The 16,230-nt window shown below is 71.9% G+C and overlaps 2 protein-coding genes across 2 annotated transcripts; one reads left to right on the top strand and one right to left on the bottom strand.

Moving 5' to 3' along the window:
• Positions 1 to 6,741: 6,741 nt before the first annotated feature.
• Positions 6,742 to 11,103, top strand: PEX10 (peroxisomal biogenesis factor 10; the record flags this gene model as incomplete). Its single annotated transcript, XM_084243293.1, has 6 exons — positions 6,742 to 6,853; positions 7,181 to 7,261; positions 8,336 to 8,739; positions 9,638 to 9,813; positions 9,882 to 10,017; positions 10,527 to 11,103. The coding sequence occupies 6 exons, from the start codon at positions 6,742 to 6,744 to the stop codon at positions 10,593 to 10,595; spliced, it is 978 nt and encodes a 325-aa protein (XP_084099419.1). The 3' UTR covers positions 10,596 to 11,103.
• A 700-nt stretch (positions 11,104 to 11,803) lies between these two features.
• RER1 (retention in endoplasmic reticulum sorting receptor 1) lies at positions 11,804 to 15,361 on the bottom strand (the record flags this gene model as incomplete). Its single annotated transcript, XM_084242857.1, has 6 exons — positions 11,804 to 11,893; positions 12,171 to 12,306; positions 12,803 to 12,881; positions 13,474 to 13,573; positions 14,690 to 14,794; positions 15,281 to 15,361. The coding sequence occupies 6 exons, from the start codon at positions 15,359 to 15,361 to the stop codon at positions 11,804 to 11,806; spliced, it is 591 nt and encodes a 196-aa protein (XP_084098983.1).
• Positions 15,362 to 16,230: the final 869 nt, after the last annotated feature.

Genomic DNA, 16,230 nt, shown 5'->3' with positions numbered 1-16,230 from the left:
GCCGGGCCAGGCCCCTCAGGGCACCCCCACCCCAGAGGCAGCCGCAGCCCCACTGGGCGCCCTGCGGTTCCTGGGCCTGAGAGAGCAGACGGGGAGGGGGCCACGTGGGGAGGGCGCAGGGTCCCGGGAGCTGCAGCTGACCCCGTGGGCCTCCCCAGCCCCGGCTAAGGGGGGTGGCCCCCCAGGCCTCCCGTCTCTGTTGAGACACCAACCTGGCTGCCAACGTCAAGCCCCGGCACTGATCACCGTCCTCGGCTGACCACTCACAGATGGCACCAGGCAGTGCCAGCTGGGCCAGGTATGGTGGGACAGGGCAGGGCAGCCCCCGCTCCCAGCAGCTGGCCCATTCGGTGAGGATGCCCAGGCCGGCCCCAGCCCCGCCGACCCTGTCCATAAGACGACTGACCCTTGTCCTCGAAGCCACCAGGGGCGCAGATGCCACTCCGAAGGCCCCAGCGGGTCAGGCCATGGCGTCCGGCCACTCACAGGTGTCCCTGCCGGAGGCCCAGGCCCAACCAGCGCAGGCCGGCACCTCCGTCTCCCAGGCCAACGCGCCCTTCGCAGAGTCTGGCGGGCAGCTGGAGGCCCAGCCGCCCCCCGCAAGCCCCAGCCTGCCCCCTGCGCTCCCTCCCACCTCTGCGGCAGCGCCAGGAAGCAGAGCCGCCCCCCTCGCTGACGTCCCCCTGGCTCGGGAAGCCCCGGGAGACGCCCAGCCTCTGGAGGAGAGGAAGGATCGGGCCGCCCCGGCCCCCAGGCCGCAGACAGCCACGCTCTGGAGGCGCAGACTGAGGCCCCGAGAGGGCAGGACCCCCACCCGCGGGTGTGGCTGAGCTGGGACCCCCAGGGCTGACCCTGTGTGGTGCCCAGAAAGCCACATGCAGCCCCCCTTCCCCAGACCCCTCACCCGGGCCTCCCCACGGTCTCCGCGCAGTGGCGTCCGACAGGGAGGGCCGTGCCTGGTGATGAGGGCAGGTCAGCCCCGGTGGCCAGTGAGTCCCCAGGAGCCTGCCTCTGCCCCCGGAGCATGGCGGTGGGCCCGGAGGAGCGACCCTGGCCTGGGGCACACAGGCCCGGGCTAGCCTGGCGGCCACCCTTGCCCAGAACAGAACCCGAGCAGGCGGATGGCACGGGGCGGCCAGGGTGAGGCTGGGGTCGGGCCCGGCAGCCACCCCTTGCAGGGCAGCAGCCCGGGCTGGGGCAGGCGTGACCGGGCGCTCCACCACATGCGGGGCCCAGCCTGGACGGGCGTCCTGGACAGAGGGGGCTCTGGACCAGGCCTGAGGCCCGCCGCCCACCTGGCCGCCCCGAGCCCCAGGGAGATGCTCTGGGCAGGCCTGTATGGGGGGGAGTGGGGCGCCCCAGGGCGCAGAGCAGAGGAAGCGCGTCTCAGGCTCAGAGCCCCGCGAGCAAAGTGGGGTCAGCACCAGGAGACGCTGTGCCTCGGGGTGCCGCTCCCCGGGTGCAGCCACGGAACCAGCTCCTTTGCTGCAGTGCACCTGCTCCGCCAGCTCAGAGTCTGACTTGCCTGCCCCCTGCAGGCCTGCAGCCCCTGGGCCCCGCACACCGACAGAGGATGCGGGCGCCAGACCAGGCCTCAGGAGCCCTCGCGGGGCAGAGCTGCTGGGGAGGGCTGGGGGCGACCAGGCTGTGGGATGGGGTCTCCAGCGGTGTGAAGTGTCTGCCCCACCACGAGAGCCCTCTGCGCCTGCCTCCTGCTCCAAGGGCGACCCCTTCCCCAGGGGAGCGCAGGGTCCCCAGAGGGTGGGTGGCCACCGGGCCTCCTGTCCTCAAGCTCCACAACCCCCCCACTCCCCCCCGCCCCCCCACCCCCAAGACCCCCCACCCCCGCCCAGACCCACCCCCGCCTACTTGGGCTCAGCGCCAGGCCTGCCTGCAGGAGGCGGGGAACTCTGCGCCCCCATCCCAGCCAGCAGTCTCGGTGGAGGGAAAGGTGGGGAGCAGAGTTGGGAGCCGGACCCTCCCCCATGGCAGCCCCATGGCCCTGGGGCCCTGGGGAGGGGCCAGCGTGAGGACACTGCACCCCCATCCCTGGGTCCCACCCAGCTCTACCGAGCGCCTGACGGTGACCTGGGGAGCCCCCGAGGGCGGCGGGGCCAGCGGGTCCGGCTCCCAGCCTGCGTGGGCCAGGGGTGGCTGCAGCCGGGCGGACCAGGGGGAGCCGGAAGTTCCCCTGGCAGCTGGGATGCCCGCCACTGGGGCCAGGAAGGGGGCCCCGCTGGCGTGGGGGCCGCGGGGGGCCGGGCCGCGGCCTGGGCGCTGACCCCAGGGAGCTGCTGGGAGGTGAGGAGCGCGGGAGCTGCCAGAGCAGGTGCAGCCCGCGCCTTCCAGAGGTGTCCTGGTCCGTGGCGGGTGGGGCGAGAGGGTGGCTGGCCCTCGCATGGCCCCTCAAGGATGGGCGTGGACACTGGTGCACGCGCTGGGCGAGGAGGGGCCTCAGGGCTCAGGCACGGCGCGGGGCTCCTCTTGCCGTGCGGTGGCGCGTGGGGCCGTGGGGTGGACGGGCGGGTGCTCGGACGGGCTGTGACAGACCAGGGCGGGAGGGACGGGCGGCACCGCCTCCAGGCAGCGCGGCGACCCACGGGCTCGCACCCGCAGCTCCCTGCCCAGTGCCCTCCCCAGGCTGCGGGTCTTCTGCCGCCCGCCCAGGGCTCCCGCGCTGCCCGCCAGCTTCCAGGCCCACCGCCCCCTACCCCCAGGACCCCAGACTCCAGCGGGCCAGGACCAAAGCCACTGCCTGGGGAGTGAAGAAGGCGGCACATCAGTCCCCGGCCGGCACCCTGATGCTGCGGGCTGCCCCTCGGGCGGGCGGTGGCACGGCCAGGCTGCTGGGGGGCCGCCGACGCACCCCAGACACGTCCCAGCCTCAGCGTCCCAGGTCCTTACCAGCAGGTCGGTCAGAGGAACGGGCTGCTACAGCCCCGCCCCCACCTCCCAGCCCCTCTCCCGGGCGCCGTCAGGAAGGTCGGGTCTGCTCTGTCCCTGCGGCGGGCACAGCCAGACACGGGTGGCCAGATGGCCCTCACCCCAACCCAGATGGGGGGGTCAGCGCTGGACGCCAGGACCCAGGACTAGGCTTTTAGACCCCGGCACCCAGGCCAGGCAGGGTGACAGGTGCTGGGGTGCAGGCCCAGGAGGGGCCTCCCGGGGCCCTGCCAGCCTCCATCCCAGGAGCAGCTGTTTTGGGGGGCACCTGCCTGCCTGCCTCACCGACGCAGGAACTCCTTCCTTCCGGCTGCTATTCCAGAAAACCGTGGCGTTCTCCTGGCCCTGGGACGCAGCAGGGACCACCGTAGGTCCCACCCACGTGGCTCGCTGTCAGGGGACAGGGGCAGCCCTCGTGGCCAGGGTGAGCCCGCTGGGGTCCTCTGCCCTCACTTCTCAGAGGCTCGTACCTCCCTTGGGGCCCTTGAGGTGTCAGTCAGGTTCAGACCTGGAAATTGACCCCCAGGGATTGGGAAGCCTCTGGGGGTTCTAGCGCAGGCCGACGGGGCTGCTGGGGTGACTGCCCCACCAGGGCCCCCGACAAAGGGCGTCGGGCGGGTGGAGAAGACGCCCCCCCGCAGCCCCACCTACAAGCCCGGCCCCGCGGTGCCCCCCGGGAGGGAAACGCCTCTTTGGGGCTTCCGACGCCACCCAGAGCTTCCCCGGGAGCAGGTCAGGGCCCGCCGCGCCGGCTCCCCCCGCACGGCGCGGAGCGGCTCTTGTTATGTTAACGAGGTAACGTTGGGAGGCTCGGGAAGAGGCTGGTTGCCGGGAAACCGCCGCTGCACACCAAGGGCGGGGCTTTCAGCCCGGGGAGCCTCCACGGAGCCCCAGAGGTTGGCCCCAGAGCCCAGGGCTGCTTTGGGGAGCGGGTGCCCCTGCAGAAGGCCTGGCAGCCTGCCCCCCTCCCCTCCCCCTGGCATCTCTTCCACCGGCCGCTCCTTGGTCAGGAATCCGTGTCCAGCGAGTGAGGCGTCCCGAGTCCCAAGCTCGGCAAATCTTGCAACCTGGGGGCCACCCCCCCACCCCGACCCGGGGCCTGTGCCCTGGGCAGTCAGTCAGAAGCAGGGGGCAGGCCCAGTGAGATGGGTGGGCAGGGCCCCGGACTCCCCCAGCCCCTCCTGGGCCCCTGCAGGCAGGCGGGCGCGGGCCTGGGACACACCCTCGGACTCACCCCCTGGCCCCCTTCATGGGGTCCACGAAGACTTGCTGTGAAAGTGCTTGAGGGCCTCTGCTGCGGGCGCCCCCAGAGCAGGGACGAGCCTCCCCCAACCGGGCAGCTGGACCTGTGCTCTCCGTCCATGCCAACCGGCCAGCCCGGCCCAGGGGCTGTGAGGAGCCCGCAGGTGGCTGCCTCCTCCCAGGCCGGCTCCCAAGGCCCCCTGGCTCCAGCCCTAAGGGGGAGGCCGTGCAGGAGACGCTGCGGTGCAGACTGGGGGGGAGGGGAAGGGGAAGGACGGGGCGGGGGGGGGGGCAGTGAAGGGACAGGTGGGGGTGCTGGGAGCCCCACCCCTCCCGTGTTGGACAGCCGGGCCCTGGGCTGCGGGCCACGCGATGGTGGCTGACTCGGGCCCCTCTGCAGATCTGGACACTGCGAGGAGGAGACAGTGCCAGAGAGCGACCGGGGCCCCTGCTCCCAGTGGGGTCATGAGGCAGCGTCCAGCTCGGTGGCCACTGGAAAGGGGAGTGACTGCACGGTCAGGCTACGGGCAGGACAGCAGGGCCCATGCAGAGGAAGGGGGCCTCGGAGAAGGGGGCTGGCGCCTGTCAGAGGTCACAGGCGGAGGGCGCCTCCGCAGGCAGGGACGGGGGAGGAAGCAGAGCAGGGGCCCCGCAGAGCTCTGGGCCACGGCTCGGCTCCAGGGGCAGGGGGCCAGCACCCTCCGAAACCCGAAACCCACGTCAGCCACAGCCCGCCTGGGCCTGCCCTCCCGTGGGCTGAAGGCCCAGTGTCGGGTCTCCCTGCGTCCTTGGTTCAGATCCAGGTCACTCAAGAGGGAGAAACGCCCTCCCTAGCCCCAGGCTCCTCCGCAGGTCGACGGCGCCACCTGCTGGCCCTTCTGGCTCTGACCCCCACACCGGAGGCCAGGGCCAGGGCCGGGGACGGGAAGCCCGGCCCAGCCAGGACGTGACCGGAGGCCTGCCCCACGCTGGCCCGTGCCCGCCGGGACGAGAGTCTGCAGGGCCCATTCACACTGCAAGTCCCGGCGAGGGCTTCCTCTTGTCTGCACCGGGGAGGGGCTGTTTCCAGCCTATCCTACAATGTGCTCATGAGGGTAGCCCAGCAGGTGCCGCCTGAGCAGGGACAAGCCTCCCCCGACCCCGGGCAGCTGGGCCTGTGCTTTCCATCCACACAAAAATAAGGCCAGCGCAGCCCAGAGGCAATGAGGGGCCCGCAGGTGGCCTGCCTCCTCCCAGGCCAGCTTCCAGGGCCCTGGCTCCAGCCCTAAGGCAGGGCGCCTGCAGCTGACCCCACCCGTAAGCCCCTGTCCCCCGCACCCTCCTGGCCAGGTCAGTGGGCCCTCAGTGCCCACCCCCCACGCCCTCGCCTGCCTTCTTTCCCCCTGCAAGCCCTGGCACATGCCTGAGTGCCGACGGCCAGGCTGGGGCCGTCGGGGCCCTCTGCCCACCTTGGCCAATGGCCACTGAGGCCCAGGTGCAGACCCCACAGCCTCCCTGCGCCAGGCCTCAGGCTCTCCGGGCAGACCCCCCACTCCAGCCTGCAGCGAAAGTCCAGCTGTGGGGACCCCCTGGTGGCACAAGGGGTTCAGCACCGCACTATGAAGCTGTCCGCAGCCTCTACAGCACAAGTTCGATCCCCGGCCGGCCAGGGAGCTACCCACAGGGTGCAGCAGACCCCTCCTGTCTCCCCGCTGCTCCCCTCAGCAGTGTGTTTCAGTCAGTCTGCCTGTTCTGTCCCCCTCTCTGTCTCTGGTGGATCCTCTCACACCCCACACCTCTGGCCTGCGCCCCAGCTCTTGTATAAATAAATAAATACATCTTAAAATAAATAAATAAGTGAAGTCCAGCTGTGGCCGTGGCTGGACACTGGGCCTCCAAGCTCTGCCCCCTGCAGAGAGGGGGGTCGGCAGGGCTCTGCGCCTGCTCCCACCCCGGGCCCCCCACCTTCTGGGGCCTGGAGGAGGGCCCCGGGGGGAGAACACCGGAGGGGGACGGGCGCCCAGGGAGAGGCGCTGGCCTGGAGGGGCGAGGCGCCCACCCCCGCGGGCCCCCGCGGCCTGCTCCAGAGCCGCCGCCGCAGGCTCTGGCTCCCCGCGCGCCCCAGCGGGCCGCGGGCTGGACTGGGGGGCGCCGCAGGCCCCCGTGAGGCGCGTGGGAGGGCGGCGGCCAGGCCGCGGGAGCACCACGCGCTGTGGCGCAGCTTGAAGTCGTTAATAAATGTCCGGCAACACTTCAGGAGATGCGCGGGGCACAGGGGCCAGGCCGCCCCCCGCCCCCCGCCGCGCGCCCCCCGCCGCGCGCCCCCCGCCGCGCGCCCCCCGCCCACGGCGCCCGTGGGCCCCACGCCCTCGCCGCGCTGCGCCGGCCCCGCCCCGCCCCGCCCCGCCCCGCCCCTCCCGCCCGGCCCCGCCCCTCCCGCCCGGCCCCGCCCACCACGCCGCGACGCCCCGGCCCGGCCCCGGCCCCGAGTCGACGCACAAAGTGCGCGCCCAGCGTGGTCCGTCATCGGGCTTCGCCCGCGTGGGCGGGGCCACGGCCGGCCCGCGACCCGGCGCCATGGCCCCCGCCGCCGCCAGCCCCCCGGAGGTGGTCCGCGCGGCGCAGAAGGACGACTACTACCGCGGCGGGCTGCGGAGCGCGGCGGGCGGCGCCCTGCACAGCCTGGCGGGTGAGCCGGCGCCCGGCCGCGGGCCAGGGGGCCTCCGCGGGGCGGGAGGGGCCCGCGGGCGCCCACCCGCGCGCCCCGCCGGCCTCCCGCGCTGGCGCCGCCCGCAGAGCCGGGCCCTCGGGCGGTGACCGTGCGGCCGCGGGGTCGCCCTCGGGCCGCGCTGGCCGGACGCCCCGGGGCCGGCGGCAGGTTCCCGGGAGACCCTCCGGGCCGGTGGGCTCCGGCCGCGGGCGAGGCGGAGCGCGCGGGGCTGAGGAGGGCGTGGAGCGGGCGTGGGGCCGGCGGCCGCGCCTGTCCTGGCGCCCCGGCAGCGTGAGTGTCCCGCAGGCGCGAAGAAGTGGCTGCAGTGGAGGAGGGAGCTCGAGCTGCTCTCCGACGTCGCCTATTTTGGCCTCACCACGCTCGCAGGTAGCAGCCCCCACTGGACCCTGGGACTCAGGGTCTCCCTCTAGCCGCCACCCCGGGCCAGTGGACAGGGCTGCTGTCCCCGTGTCCCTGGAGCCGGCCAGTGCAGCCTCTGGGAACGGGGGGACCCATGTGCCCCCACCCTACCCCCCTAGCAAGCCAGCCCTGAGCGGGTGGGCGGTGGCTGCAGGCGGGAAGGTCTCTGCTGCCCTTTGTCCTGGCCAGCGTGCTCTCTCCGTCCTCCTCGTGTTCCTGGGACCGCTGTCCTAGAGTGTCCTTGGGACTTTCTCCATCGCTAACCCTGGGGGCCCGTGGGGGGTCTGGCACTGAGCCCTGTACAGGGTGCGGGCAGGGACGCCGGTCCTGGGACCAAGCAGCCACCCTCCTGCTGCAGTGCACAGGCCGGGAAAAGACAGTAGACCCATCAGAGGCGGGGCAGGGGCTGGGAAGGGGGCTTCCCAGGTGGGCAGAATTGGGTTGGCCAAGGGGCCTGAGGGGGCGCCCCTGGTGGGGACCACCAGTAGGCAGGCGAGGAGTGGTTGGAGGCGCAAGCGACCTGCAGGCTGGGATCACTGGCTTTCCCTCCAGAGGAAGCCAAAAGAGGGATGGTGGGCGCAGACTGGGACACCCCGGGGTGACAGTGCTGAAATGGGGTGGCATGCCTGTCAGGTGTTCAGGCAAGTCAGGGCAACACTGAGGCCTGTGGCCTGGGGAGTGGGTGGTGTTGGGTGAGTTCGCATGTTTATCGCATGTTCTCTTAGCAGCCACCCGCAAAGCCTGGTGCTGGCTGGCGTGGAAAGTGGGGTGTTGTGGGCGCAGGCAGGGGAGAATGGAGTTGATTGCCTGGGGCAGCGGGAGCGGGGCGCTGCTACTGAGGAGGGGCCTTGCAAGACTGGGGCGCTTAGGGCAAGTGGGCACAGGTCAGGAGGCCACTGCCAAGGCCCAGAAGCCCCTCACTGCAGAGATGGGGGTGTGGCAGGAGGACAGGGACCACCACACAGGACAGAGCCTCTGTCTCAGGGCACCCAGCCCCTGTGGGGCTCCTCAGTGGCGCCCTCGGTGTCCCCGCGCCCGCAGGCTACCAGACCCTCGGGGAGGAGTACGTCGGCATCGTCCAGGTGGACCCGTCTGGGCGCCGCGTGCCCTCGGGGCTGCGCCGCGGCCTGCTGGTGGCCCTGCACGCCGTCCTGCCCTACCTGCTGGACAGAGCCCTGCTGCACCTGGAGCACGAGCTGCAGGCGGATGGTGGCGGGCGGCCCTCCCAAGGCAGCCTGGCTCTGGGGGGGCGCCGGCGCTCAGGGGCCCGGCGTCTGGTGCAGCGGCACACGGCCGGGCTGTCGGAGCCGCAGCGGAGGGCGCTCCTGCAGGTCACAGCGGGATTGCGGTGGGGCCTGGGCTGCCTGCAGCGGCTCCACATAGCTTGGTTCTACATCCACGGCACCTTCTACCACCTGGCCAAGCGGCTGGCAGGCGTGGCCTATGTGAGTACAGGCGCGCGCGGTCCGCTGGCTCTCGGGGGCTGGGCCTGGAGCCCCTCAAGACGCCTGGGATTTGGAATCAGCCCCAGGTCACACCCAGGATGCTGAGACCTGGGCGCTCTGGCCCTGTTCAAAGAGCCAGGCGAGGGGGGTCTGCCTCCCGGGGCGGCGGCGTGTGAGGGTGAGGGTGCTCCTCGGGCGCATGCAGCCCGTCCCCGCAGATGCAAGGGGCTCGGGTCCAGCCCGTCCTGTCGTGGGTCTCGGCAGTGCTTCGCAGTCCGCCGAGACCCCTCCCAGCTCAGGCCCGCCGTCCCGGCGCCTCCTGCTCCCTCTGCGCCCTCCCCATTGGGCCCTCACTCGACTCCCGGAACGAGGCTTCTTGCCTGGTGCTGGCGGTGGCTGGGCTCCGACACAGCCGTCCCCCCTGCCGGGCCTCTGGAGCTCTGCGTCCACCAAGGCTGGACCTGCCCCCGCCCCGGGTTTGGGTGCCAGTTCCTGGGAGACCGGGCAGGGCGGGGGTGGCTGGCTGCCCCTTCGGAGGCGGAGCCGGGAGCGGTGGCTGCCGTGCTGCAGAGGCGGCTGGGCCACGGCGGCGCCTGGGTGGGCAGGCACCTTGCGGAGCAGGCGGAGGTGGTCGGCCTCTGCCCTTTCTGGCACCCGGTGCCTCTCAGGCTGCTTTGTCGCTTTCTTCTCTCTCCAAGCGGTGGGTCCCAGCACACGCCCCGCCCTCGCCCCGCAGACCGGGCCTGAGCTCGCTGGCGCGGCAGGTGGCTCCTGTCAGGAGCAGGGCCCCGCCTGTGCCAGGCCCTCCCCCCCACCCCGTGCCCCTCAGCCAGGACGCCCTGCACCCCGCCCCCGCTGCGCCCTCGGCGAGGCAAGGTGTTTCCTCGTCCCTCGGCAGCTCCGCGTCCACCGCCCGCCCGCAGAAGACACGCAGGCGCGCGCCAGCTACCGGCTGCTGGGGCTGGTGTCCCTGGCGCACCTGGCGCTGGCCGCCGGCCTGCAGCTGCTCGCCCTCCGGCAGAGACGTCGCGCCCGCCGGGACGGGAGGCTGCCCCGAGGCCTGGCCCACCGCAGGTGTGTGGCGAGTGGCTCGGGCGGGCCCCTGGGTGGGTGCGAGTTCTCGGGACTCTCTGCTCTCCCAGGAGCCACGCGGAAGACAGAGCGGCCCCCAGGGGCTCCCTGTGCACGCTGTGTCTGGAGGAGCGCCGGCACCCCACGGCCACGCCCTGCGGCCACCTCTTCTGCTGGGAGTGCATCACCCAGTGGTGTGACACCAAGGTGGGCACCTGCAGGCAGCGCCCCTTGTGCACCCCACTGAGGCCGCGGGCGTTTCTCAAAGCCCCCAGGCCCGCCGCTGGGGTCTGGACTCCAGCCGGGAGCCGAGGGGGAAGCGGGAGCTCCTGCCCCAGACACGGAGCCCCCTGCCCTGGGGCTCGGGTTATCGGGGCCGCCCGAGCCTTCGGGGGGCTGCTGGGGACACCATGCCCCCCACCCCACTGGCTGCAGGGGGGGTCCGGTGCCAGGGACCCGCCACCCGCAGGCTCAGCAGCAGCCCCGAGAGGGGGCGGTGCCGGCCTGTCTCCCGGCCACCACCTCCCCCGACATCCAGCTCCGTGCAGGGCCGGCGTGGAGCCGGCACCATGGCCCCCGCCACCCAGGCCCTGGGCCTCAGCACCTGTCGTGTCGCGGCCCCTTCGCGCAGCCCCCTGCGGCGCTGGGAAGGCAGCACTGGGCCTGCCCTGGGCCATCGCTCCCGAAGGGGATGCTGACCCCGCCCGCCCCCGCAGACGGAGTGCCCCCTGTGCAGAGAGGCGTGCCCGCCGCAGAAGCTCGTCTACCTGCGCCACTACCGCTGACCCGGCCCGGCGCGCCGCCGCCTCACCTGTCTGGCCCCGAGACCGCGCCAGCAGGGCGGGGGCAGCTGCCGGACCCGGCTGCACCGGCGGGCAGTGCCAGGGTCCCCCGCGCTCCCCCCGTGCGCACCTTAGGACAGCGGCTCCTCGGGAATTTCTGGTTTGGACGCGGCCTGGGCTTCCCTCCCGTCCCCACCGCCAGGCCAGGAACGCCAGGCGGGCCGGGCCGGGCCATTTGTGAGGAGAAAGGGATCCCGGCCTCGGGTACCTGCCGGAAAGGCCGCTGTGGCCACTGGCCAGAGAACAGCGGTCACTCCAGGCGTTCCCGAGACCCGAGGCGGCTGCTGGCCGAGGCGGCGGGTCCCCACCTCCATGAGCCCTTAGGGACGCCGGCAGCTGTGGGCCCGGAGCGATGCTCAGACCGCAGAGCCCTGACCAGGGCCATGGGGCAGGGGCAGCCCCCGGGGCCACAGGGCCATCCGGGCCGCACGGGGCTAGCGTGTTCCAGGAGACGACGCGGGGGGGGGGGGGGCGTCTTTAATAAAGTTGGAATTAAAAAGCCACTTAGTAAAACGTTGAAGAGTATTTCGCTTTTTATCACATCAAAAAAGTCGACATGCAGAGTCAGATGGTTCCCGTGGAGGGGGCGGCGGGGCCGCCCTCACAGAGGCTGCGCCGGGAGGGCCGTCGCGTGAAGGACTTTAAATTACTTGGGACAAAACAGACGTATCAAAGAAATGTGCCAAAATAATCTGAAACAATTAAAATATAGTACATGTATTTATACCCCCAGGCCCTCGAACGCGATCGTGGGAGTTTACAGCGGCGGGCGGCGCCGGGCGGGAGACCTCGAGGGAGACGAGGCGGACGCTGGCGTGAGGACGCGGGCGGGTCGCCGTCCAGCCGACGGGCCTTCCGGGACGCGCGTCCTCCGGCGGCCGGGCCCGGCCAGGTCCTCGGAGGCGGGGGTGCAGCCCGGTCCCTACGTGGGGCTCCAGGAGGCGCCCCCCCCCCCCGCGGCCCCCCGGGCCTCCCCGACCACGGCCCGCGGTTCGGTTGAAGCGCCGGTGTCTCCGGACCCTGGTGATCAGTTACAGGCAGAAGCTCCTTTCGAAAAGAAAATCCAACTCCCTCGAATTCAACTACTTTATGTGCAGAGGCGGCACCGCGACGGGCCCGGCGCCTCGGGCCGCGGCCGCTGCAGCCCGCGCCTAGCTCGCGAACGCCTTGCCCGCGTCCTCCTTGCCCCTGTACGTCCTCTTGCCGTGCGTGAACGGGATGTACCGGTACTTGATCATGTGCTGGGGACAGACAGACGCCAGGGACTTCAGAGCCCGGCCCGGCCGCCAGGCGCCTCCCCAGCGCACCGGCCCCCGCCCGCGCTCCCACCCCTGCCCGGCCTGCCGGCAGGGCTGTGCCCCCCACGGGGCCTCTGAAGTGGCACGAGGGGCAGCACGCTGTGGGGCCTGCTCAGGTCGCCTTAGGGCGACTCACGCAAGACCTGGCACGTCCAAACTGAGGCCCACCCACGACACCCCAACGGCCCCAGCCCCGCCTGGCAGGCCCCCGGGCCTTCACCTTGATCTGCCTCTTCATGGTGATGCAGAACAGCATGATGAAGTACATGACCAGGATGGGCCAGAACACCGGCACGTTGAAAGCCTCAAAGAAGGTGCAGACCATGGCCACCAGGATGCCCTTGGTCGCCGCGTGCCTTGAGGGAGGGCAGAGGGTGCGTGAGGCCGGGCCATGGGCCTCCCCCCGGGAGCTGCTGCCAGCTGCGTCCACTCCGGGAACGTGGCTCCCAGGCTGCTCCGGAACGACAGGCGCGGGGACCAAACCCCAGTCGCACCCCACAGACCAGCCAGACCGGGCCTGCGTGGGGCCCGAAGGGCCTGCCAGTCTCCCTATCGGGCACAGCCAGGCTCTAGCCTCCCTGAGCGGCCGCGTCCCCAGCATGGCTGCCCTCAAGCTGCACGGCGAAGACGTGGCCGGCCCAGCCAAGGCCCCGCGAGAGCCCCTCGGAGCAGAGGGGCTGCGCCTGGAGGGAGGCCCCCGGGACAGACCCAGACGCTCCTCGCGGCTGGCCTCGGCGTTTCAGCGCGCGCCTGCGAGGGGCGGCGGCAGGGGTCTGCGCGGGCGGGCGGGCGGGCGGCAGAGCAGGCGCGCGGAGCCATCGGAGCCCGCCCAGCCCCCGGGGAGCAGCTCACCAGAACTTAAACTCCGGCAGCCTGCGGATGAAGGGCCGGAACTCCTCGTTCTGGCGGGTGGGCAGCGAGGGGCCATCGTCTGAAAGCAGAGGTGGAGCTGAGCGGCGGTGGGCGCCCGCCGCACCCCTAACGCTCTGCCGTGGAGGGCGGGTTTGCACGGTGCGCTCCTGAGTGGGGTCACGACCCACTGATCGTGGAGACTGCGAGACACCCCCCACGCCCGAGCCCAGGCGGCCCCACCCCGCCATAAGCTCCCTCCCCACCCAGACGGGAAACTGAGGCCCAAGAAAGGGGCTCCTGGCTGGTTAACCCCCAAATGCTAGAGGACCTTGCCCTTAGGATTTCAGGACCGTCCACAGAGGGCTCTGCGGGCCTCCTCCGGGGGCGGGCCCAGAGAACCCCTCTGGCTCCCGGGGGGCGCACGAGCACTGACACACTGCGAGTTTAGGAAGTAGGGGGCAGAGAGCACTCTGGCCACTGCCCAGGTCCTCACTGGCTCTGCCCGATACCCTGGACGGGTCACCTGACCCTGTATGCCTCAGTTTCCCCGTCTGCAAAGCGTGGTCGGCACACATGGTGGCTCAGAGCTGGACTCGCCGCGACGGAGCCCAGCCCGAGCAGCGTGTGCCCCGCCTGGCTCGCGCACTGCCCACTCCCCTCTGTGACTCTACCTGAATCTTCCATCAGGGAAGGGTCCACCTTTGGAGACAGGAAAGCTATGAAGAGGTTCAGGTGGTAGATCCCCAAGGCATAGGTCACGATGTACCAGCCCTGGGAGAGGAGACAATCAGCCAGGCCCGGCCGCGCCCACACAGGCCACTGGCCCCGAGGGGCGCGGGGAGCGGCCTCGGAGCGTGATGCTGGTGAGGGCTGCTCCCCGCCACCAAGGCAGTGGGAGGGAGGCCCCCAACCCAGGCAGGGCTGGTGCGGGGGGTCCCGAGGCCCGCCGCCGCCGTCAACCCAGGCAGAGAGGCCACGCTGAGGAGCGCTGCGGGGCGCCACCCACCCCGGGAATGGAGAACCGGAAAATCGGGAAGCAAGAACGAGGACAAGGCGTCTGGACCCGCCCCTCGCCCGGAGGGCGCAGCTGGGCCCCGCAGAGCCGCACGCACCGGCCCGGCCTCCGCATCCTCAGCGCAGATGGCGGTCTCGGGGGACACCGGAACCTGAGCGGCCCCCCGCGAGCCCAGCGCGTGGCGGACGCAGACCCGGGCGGCGGCCCCGCCCCCGCCGCCCTCACCCGAGGTTTCTGGGTCATTCTCTCCAGCAGAGAACGCACCGCATCCCAATTCCTAAAAATCCCGAACTCAGTCACGGTGAGTTTGACACCGGCCTCCGCCGTCCTGAGCAGACCGCGTCCTCACGTCCTCCCTCCCACGACCAACGCCTGGCCCCGTGGGAGCCCCAAGCGCCACTGTATCCACATCCAGGGGTGCAGCAGCGCCCCGGGAACAAGCACGTCCACCGAGACCAGCCCCCGGGCCCGCAGCCACTGGGGCAGTGTCTGCTGTCCGCGAGGACAGAGGAGGGGAGACAGGACCGGGCAGCACCGGCCCAGGGGAGCCCTCCAGCCACCGCGGGCGCAGCGTCCGGCTGAGACGGCAGTCCCTCGCGGTGGTCCAAGCTCACTTTGTCCCCAGAGCCTCCCGTCGCCCCACATCCAGGGACAGGGTAGGGGGCCGCCAGAGGGGCCGCTGTCCCGAGCACACCCGAGGGCGGGGAGGTCGGAGCTACCTGGGCAGGGCCCGCGCCCGGCTGCTCAACAGCCCCACACTCGCCCCACACTCATTCACTGCACGACTGGGCGGCGACTCCCGGACACCACCTCCTTCCCCTCGACGACCCCACGCACTGTGGAGCTGGCGCGGCCGTCCCGCCCACACCTACCTGCAGCAGGTAGACCCGGATCATGTAGACGAAGCTCAGGCCCAGCGTCACCACCCACCGCACAGCCGTGTAGGGCGTGGACTTGTCCAGCCAGGACTGGTAGATCTGGGGGAGAAGCACACGTCAGGAGACCCGCAGGTCCGGGGGCGACCTGGCCAGAGGCACCGGCGCGGACGCATGCAGGTCAACGCTCACGGCCTGTGCATCAGGCCCCAACCTGAACCCTGACGTCGTTGCACCCGAAGGCCGCGACCGGGCGGAGCGACGCGCCAGCCACGACCTCCGGCCCCCGCCGCTGCTCCACAGTCGACCTGGTGCTGGCTGGAGCAAAAGCGGGAGCCAACTGCCCACTCGGTCAGCGGCCTCCTCAGACCGCGCCCCAGGCCCGGAGCACAGTGGGCCCTTCCAGGCCGCGAGGGCCAGGCGGGCAGGCCCGGAGCGCCTCACAGCTGCCGGAGAAGACCAGGCACTCGCGCCAGGGGCAGCAGCCCGGCCGGCCCTTCCGCCTCTCTCTGGCCGCCGGCCCCACACGAACGTGCCCGGCTCAGGTTTCTCCTGGAATATTTACTCAGCTCGTCGCCAAACACCTACCTGTCCGAGTCTCGTGAAGAACCTGTACACCACCGACGGCTTCCCGTGCACGGAGCCCCCGGCACCGTCGCCCTCCGACATCCTGTAACAGAGAGGACGGGACACGGTGCGTGAAGGCGGCCTGCGCCGCCAGGAGGCCCCGGGGAGCCCGCAGCAGCCAGGTGCGGGGCTGGGGTGGACGGCGCGTGACTGGCAGCAGCGAGCAGGTGACTTTCACTTCTGCTGAGGCCGAGGCGAGGCCCTGGACAGGTTCTGCGCTGGCGCCTCCCGGGCCGGCCTCCCCGCCCGCCCACACTTCCTCCTGGCCCTCCTCGGGGCGCCCCGCAGGCCTCTCCTGCACGCCAGCCCAGGCTGCTCCCGGGCACCAGCGCCCCGCGCGGGCCTCGGGCCTCCTGGGCACCCGCAGAAGCCTGTCCCGGCCACGAGGGCGGGGCGAGCGGGCGCAGTGCCTTATCTGCACGCGGGTAATGCCACCTGCATGCCCAATGCCCACCTGCAGCTCCAGGAGGAACAAACCCGTGAGGCCAGGAACCTGTGAGCGGGCAGCGTTACCCACCCCGCGGAGCAGCAGCCGGTCCCGAGCAGCTTAAGCCGCTGCCCAAGGTCGCGAGCAGCCGGGAGGCCGGTGACAGCGCCGACAGCGCTGACAAGGCCGAGGCGCCCAGGCCAAGGGTCAGGCTCCAGGCGGCCCCAGCCCGGGCAGCGCGTTCCCAGAGCCGTCTGCACCAGCGGACCTTGGCTCTGATCTCGTGGCCAAGGTCTCTGACCCTGTGGCCGCAGGGCCCGGTTCCTCGTCTGCGAAACAGCGCTCGCTGCCGTCCCAGGAGCCCGGGCCCTGCCAACACCTCTGGGCTGTGCACAACGTCTCAGGCAGAAAACCAAGGCCCCGGGGAGCGGGTCCCGGCCCACCAGCCGGCCACACCCTCCCTGCCCGCACCCTCTGCCCCACC

This window comes from Talpa europaea, assembly GCF_964194135.1.
Source record: "Talpa europaea genome assembly, chromosome: 9".
In the NCBI taxonomy this organism is placed as follows: Eukaryota; Metazoa; Chordata; class Mammalia; order Eulipotyphla; family Talpidae; genus Talpa; species Talpa europaea.
This window is presented reverse-complemented; position numbering and strand designations above follow the sequence as displayed.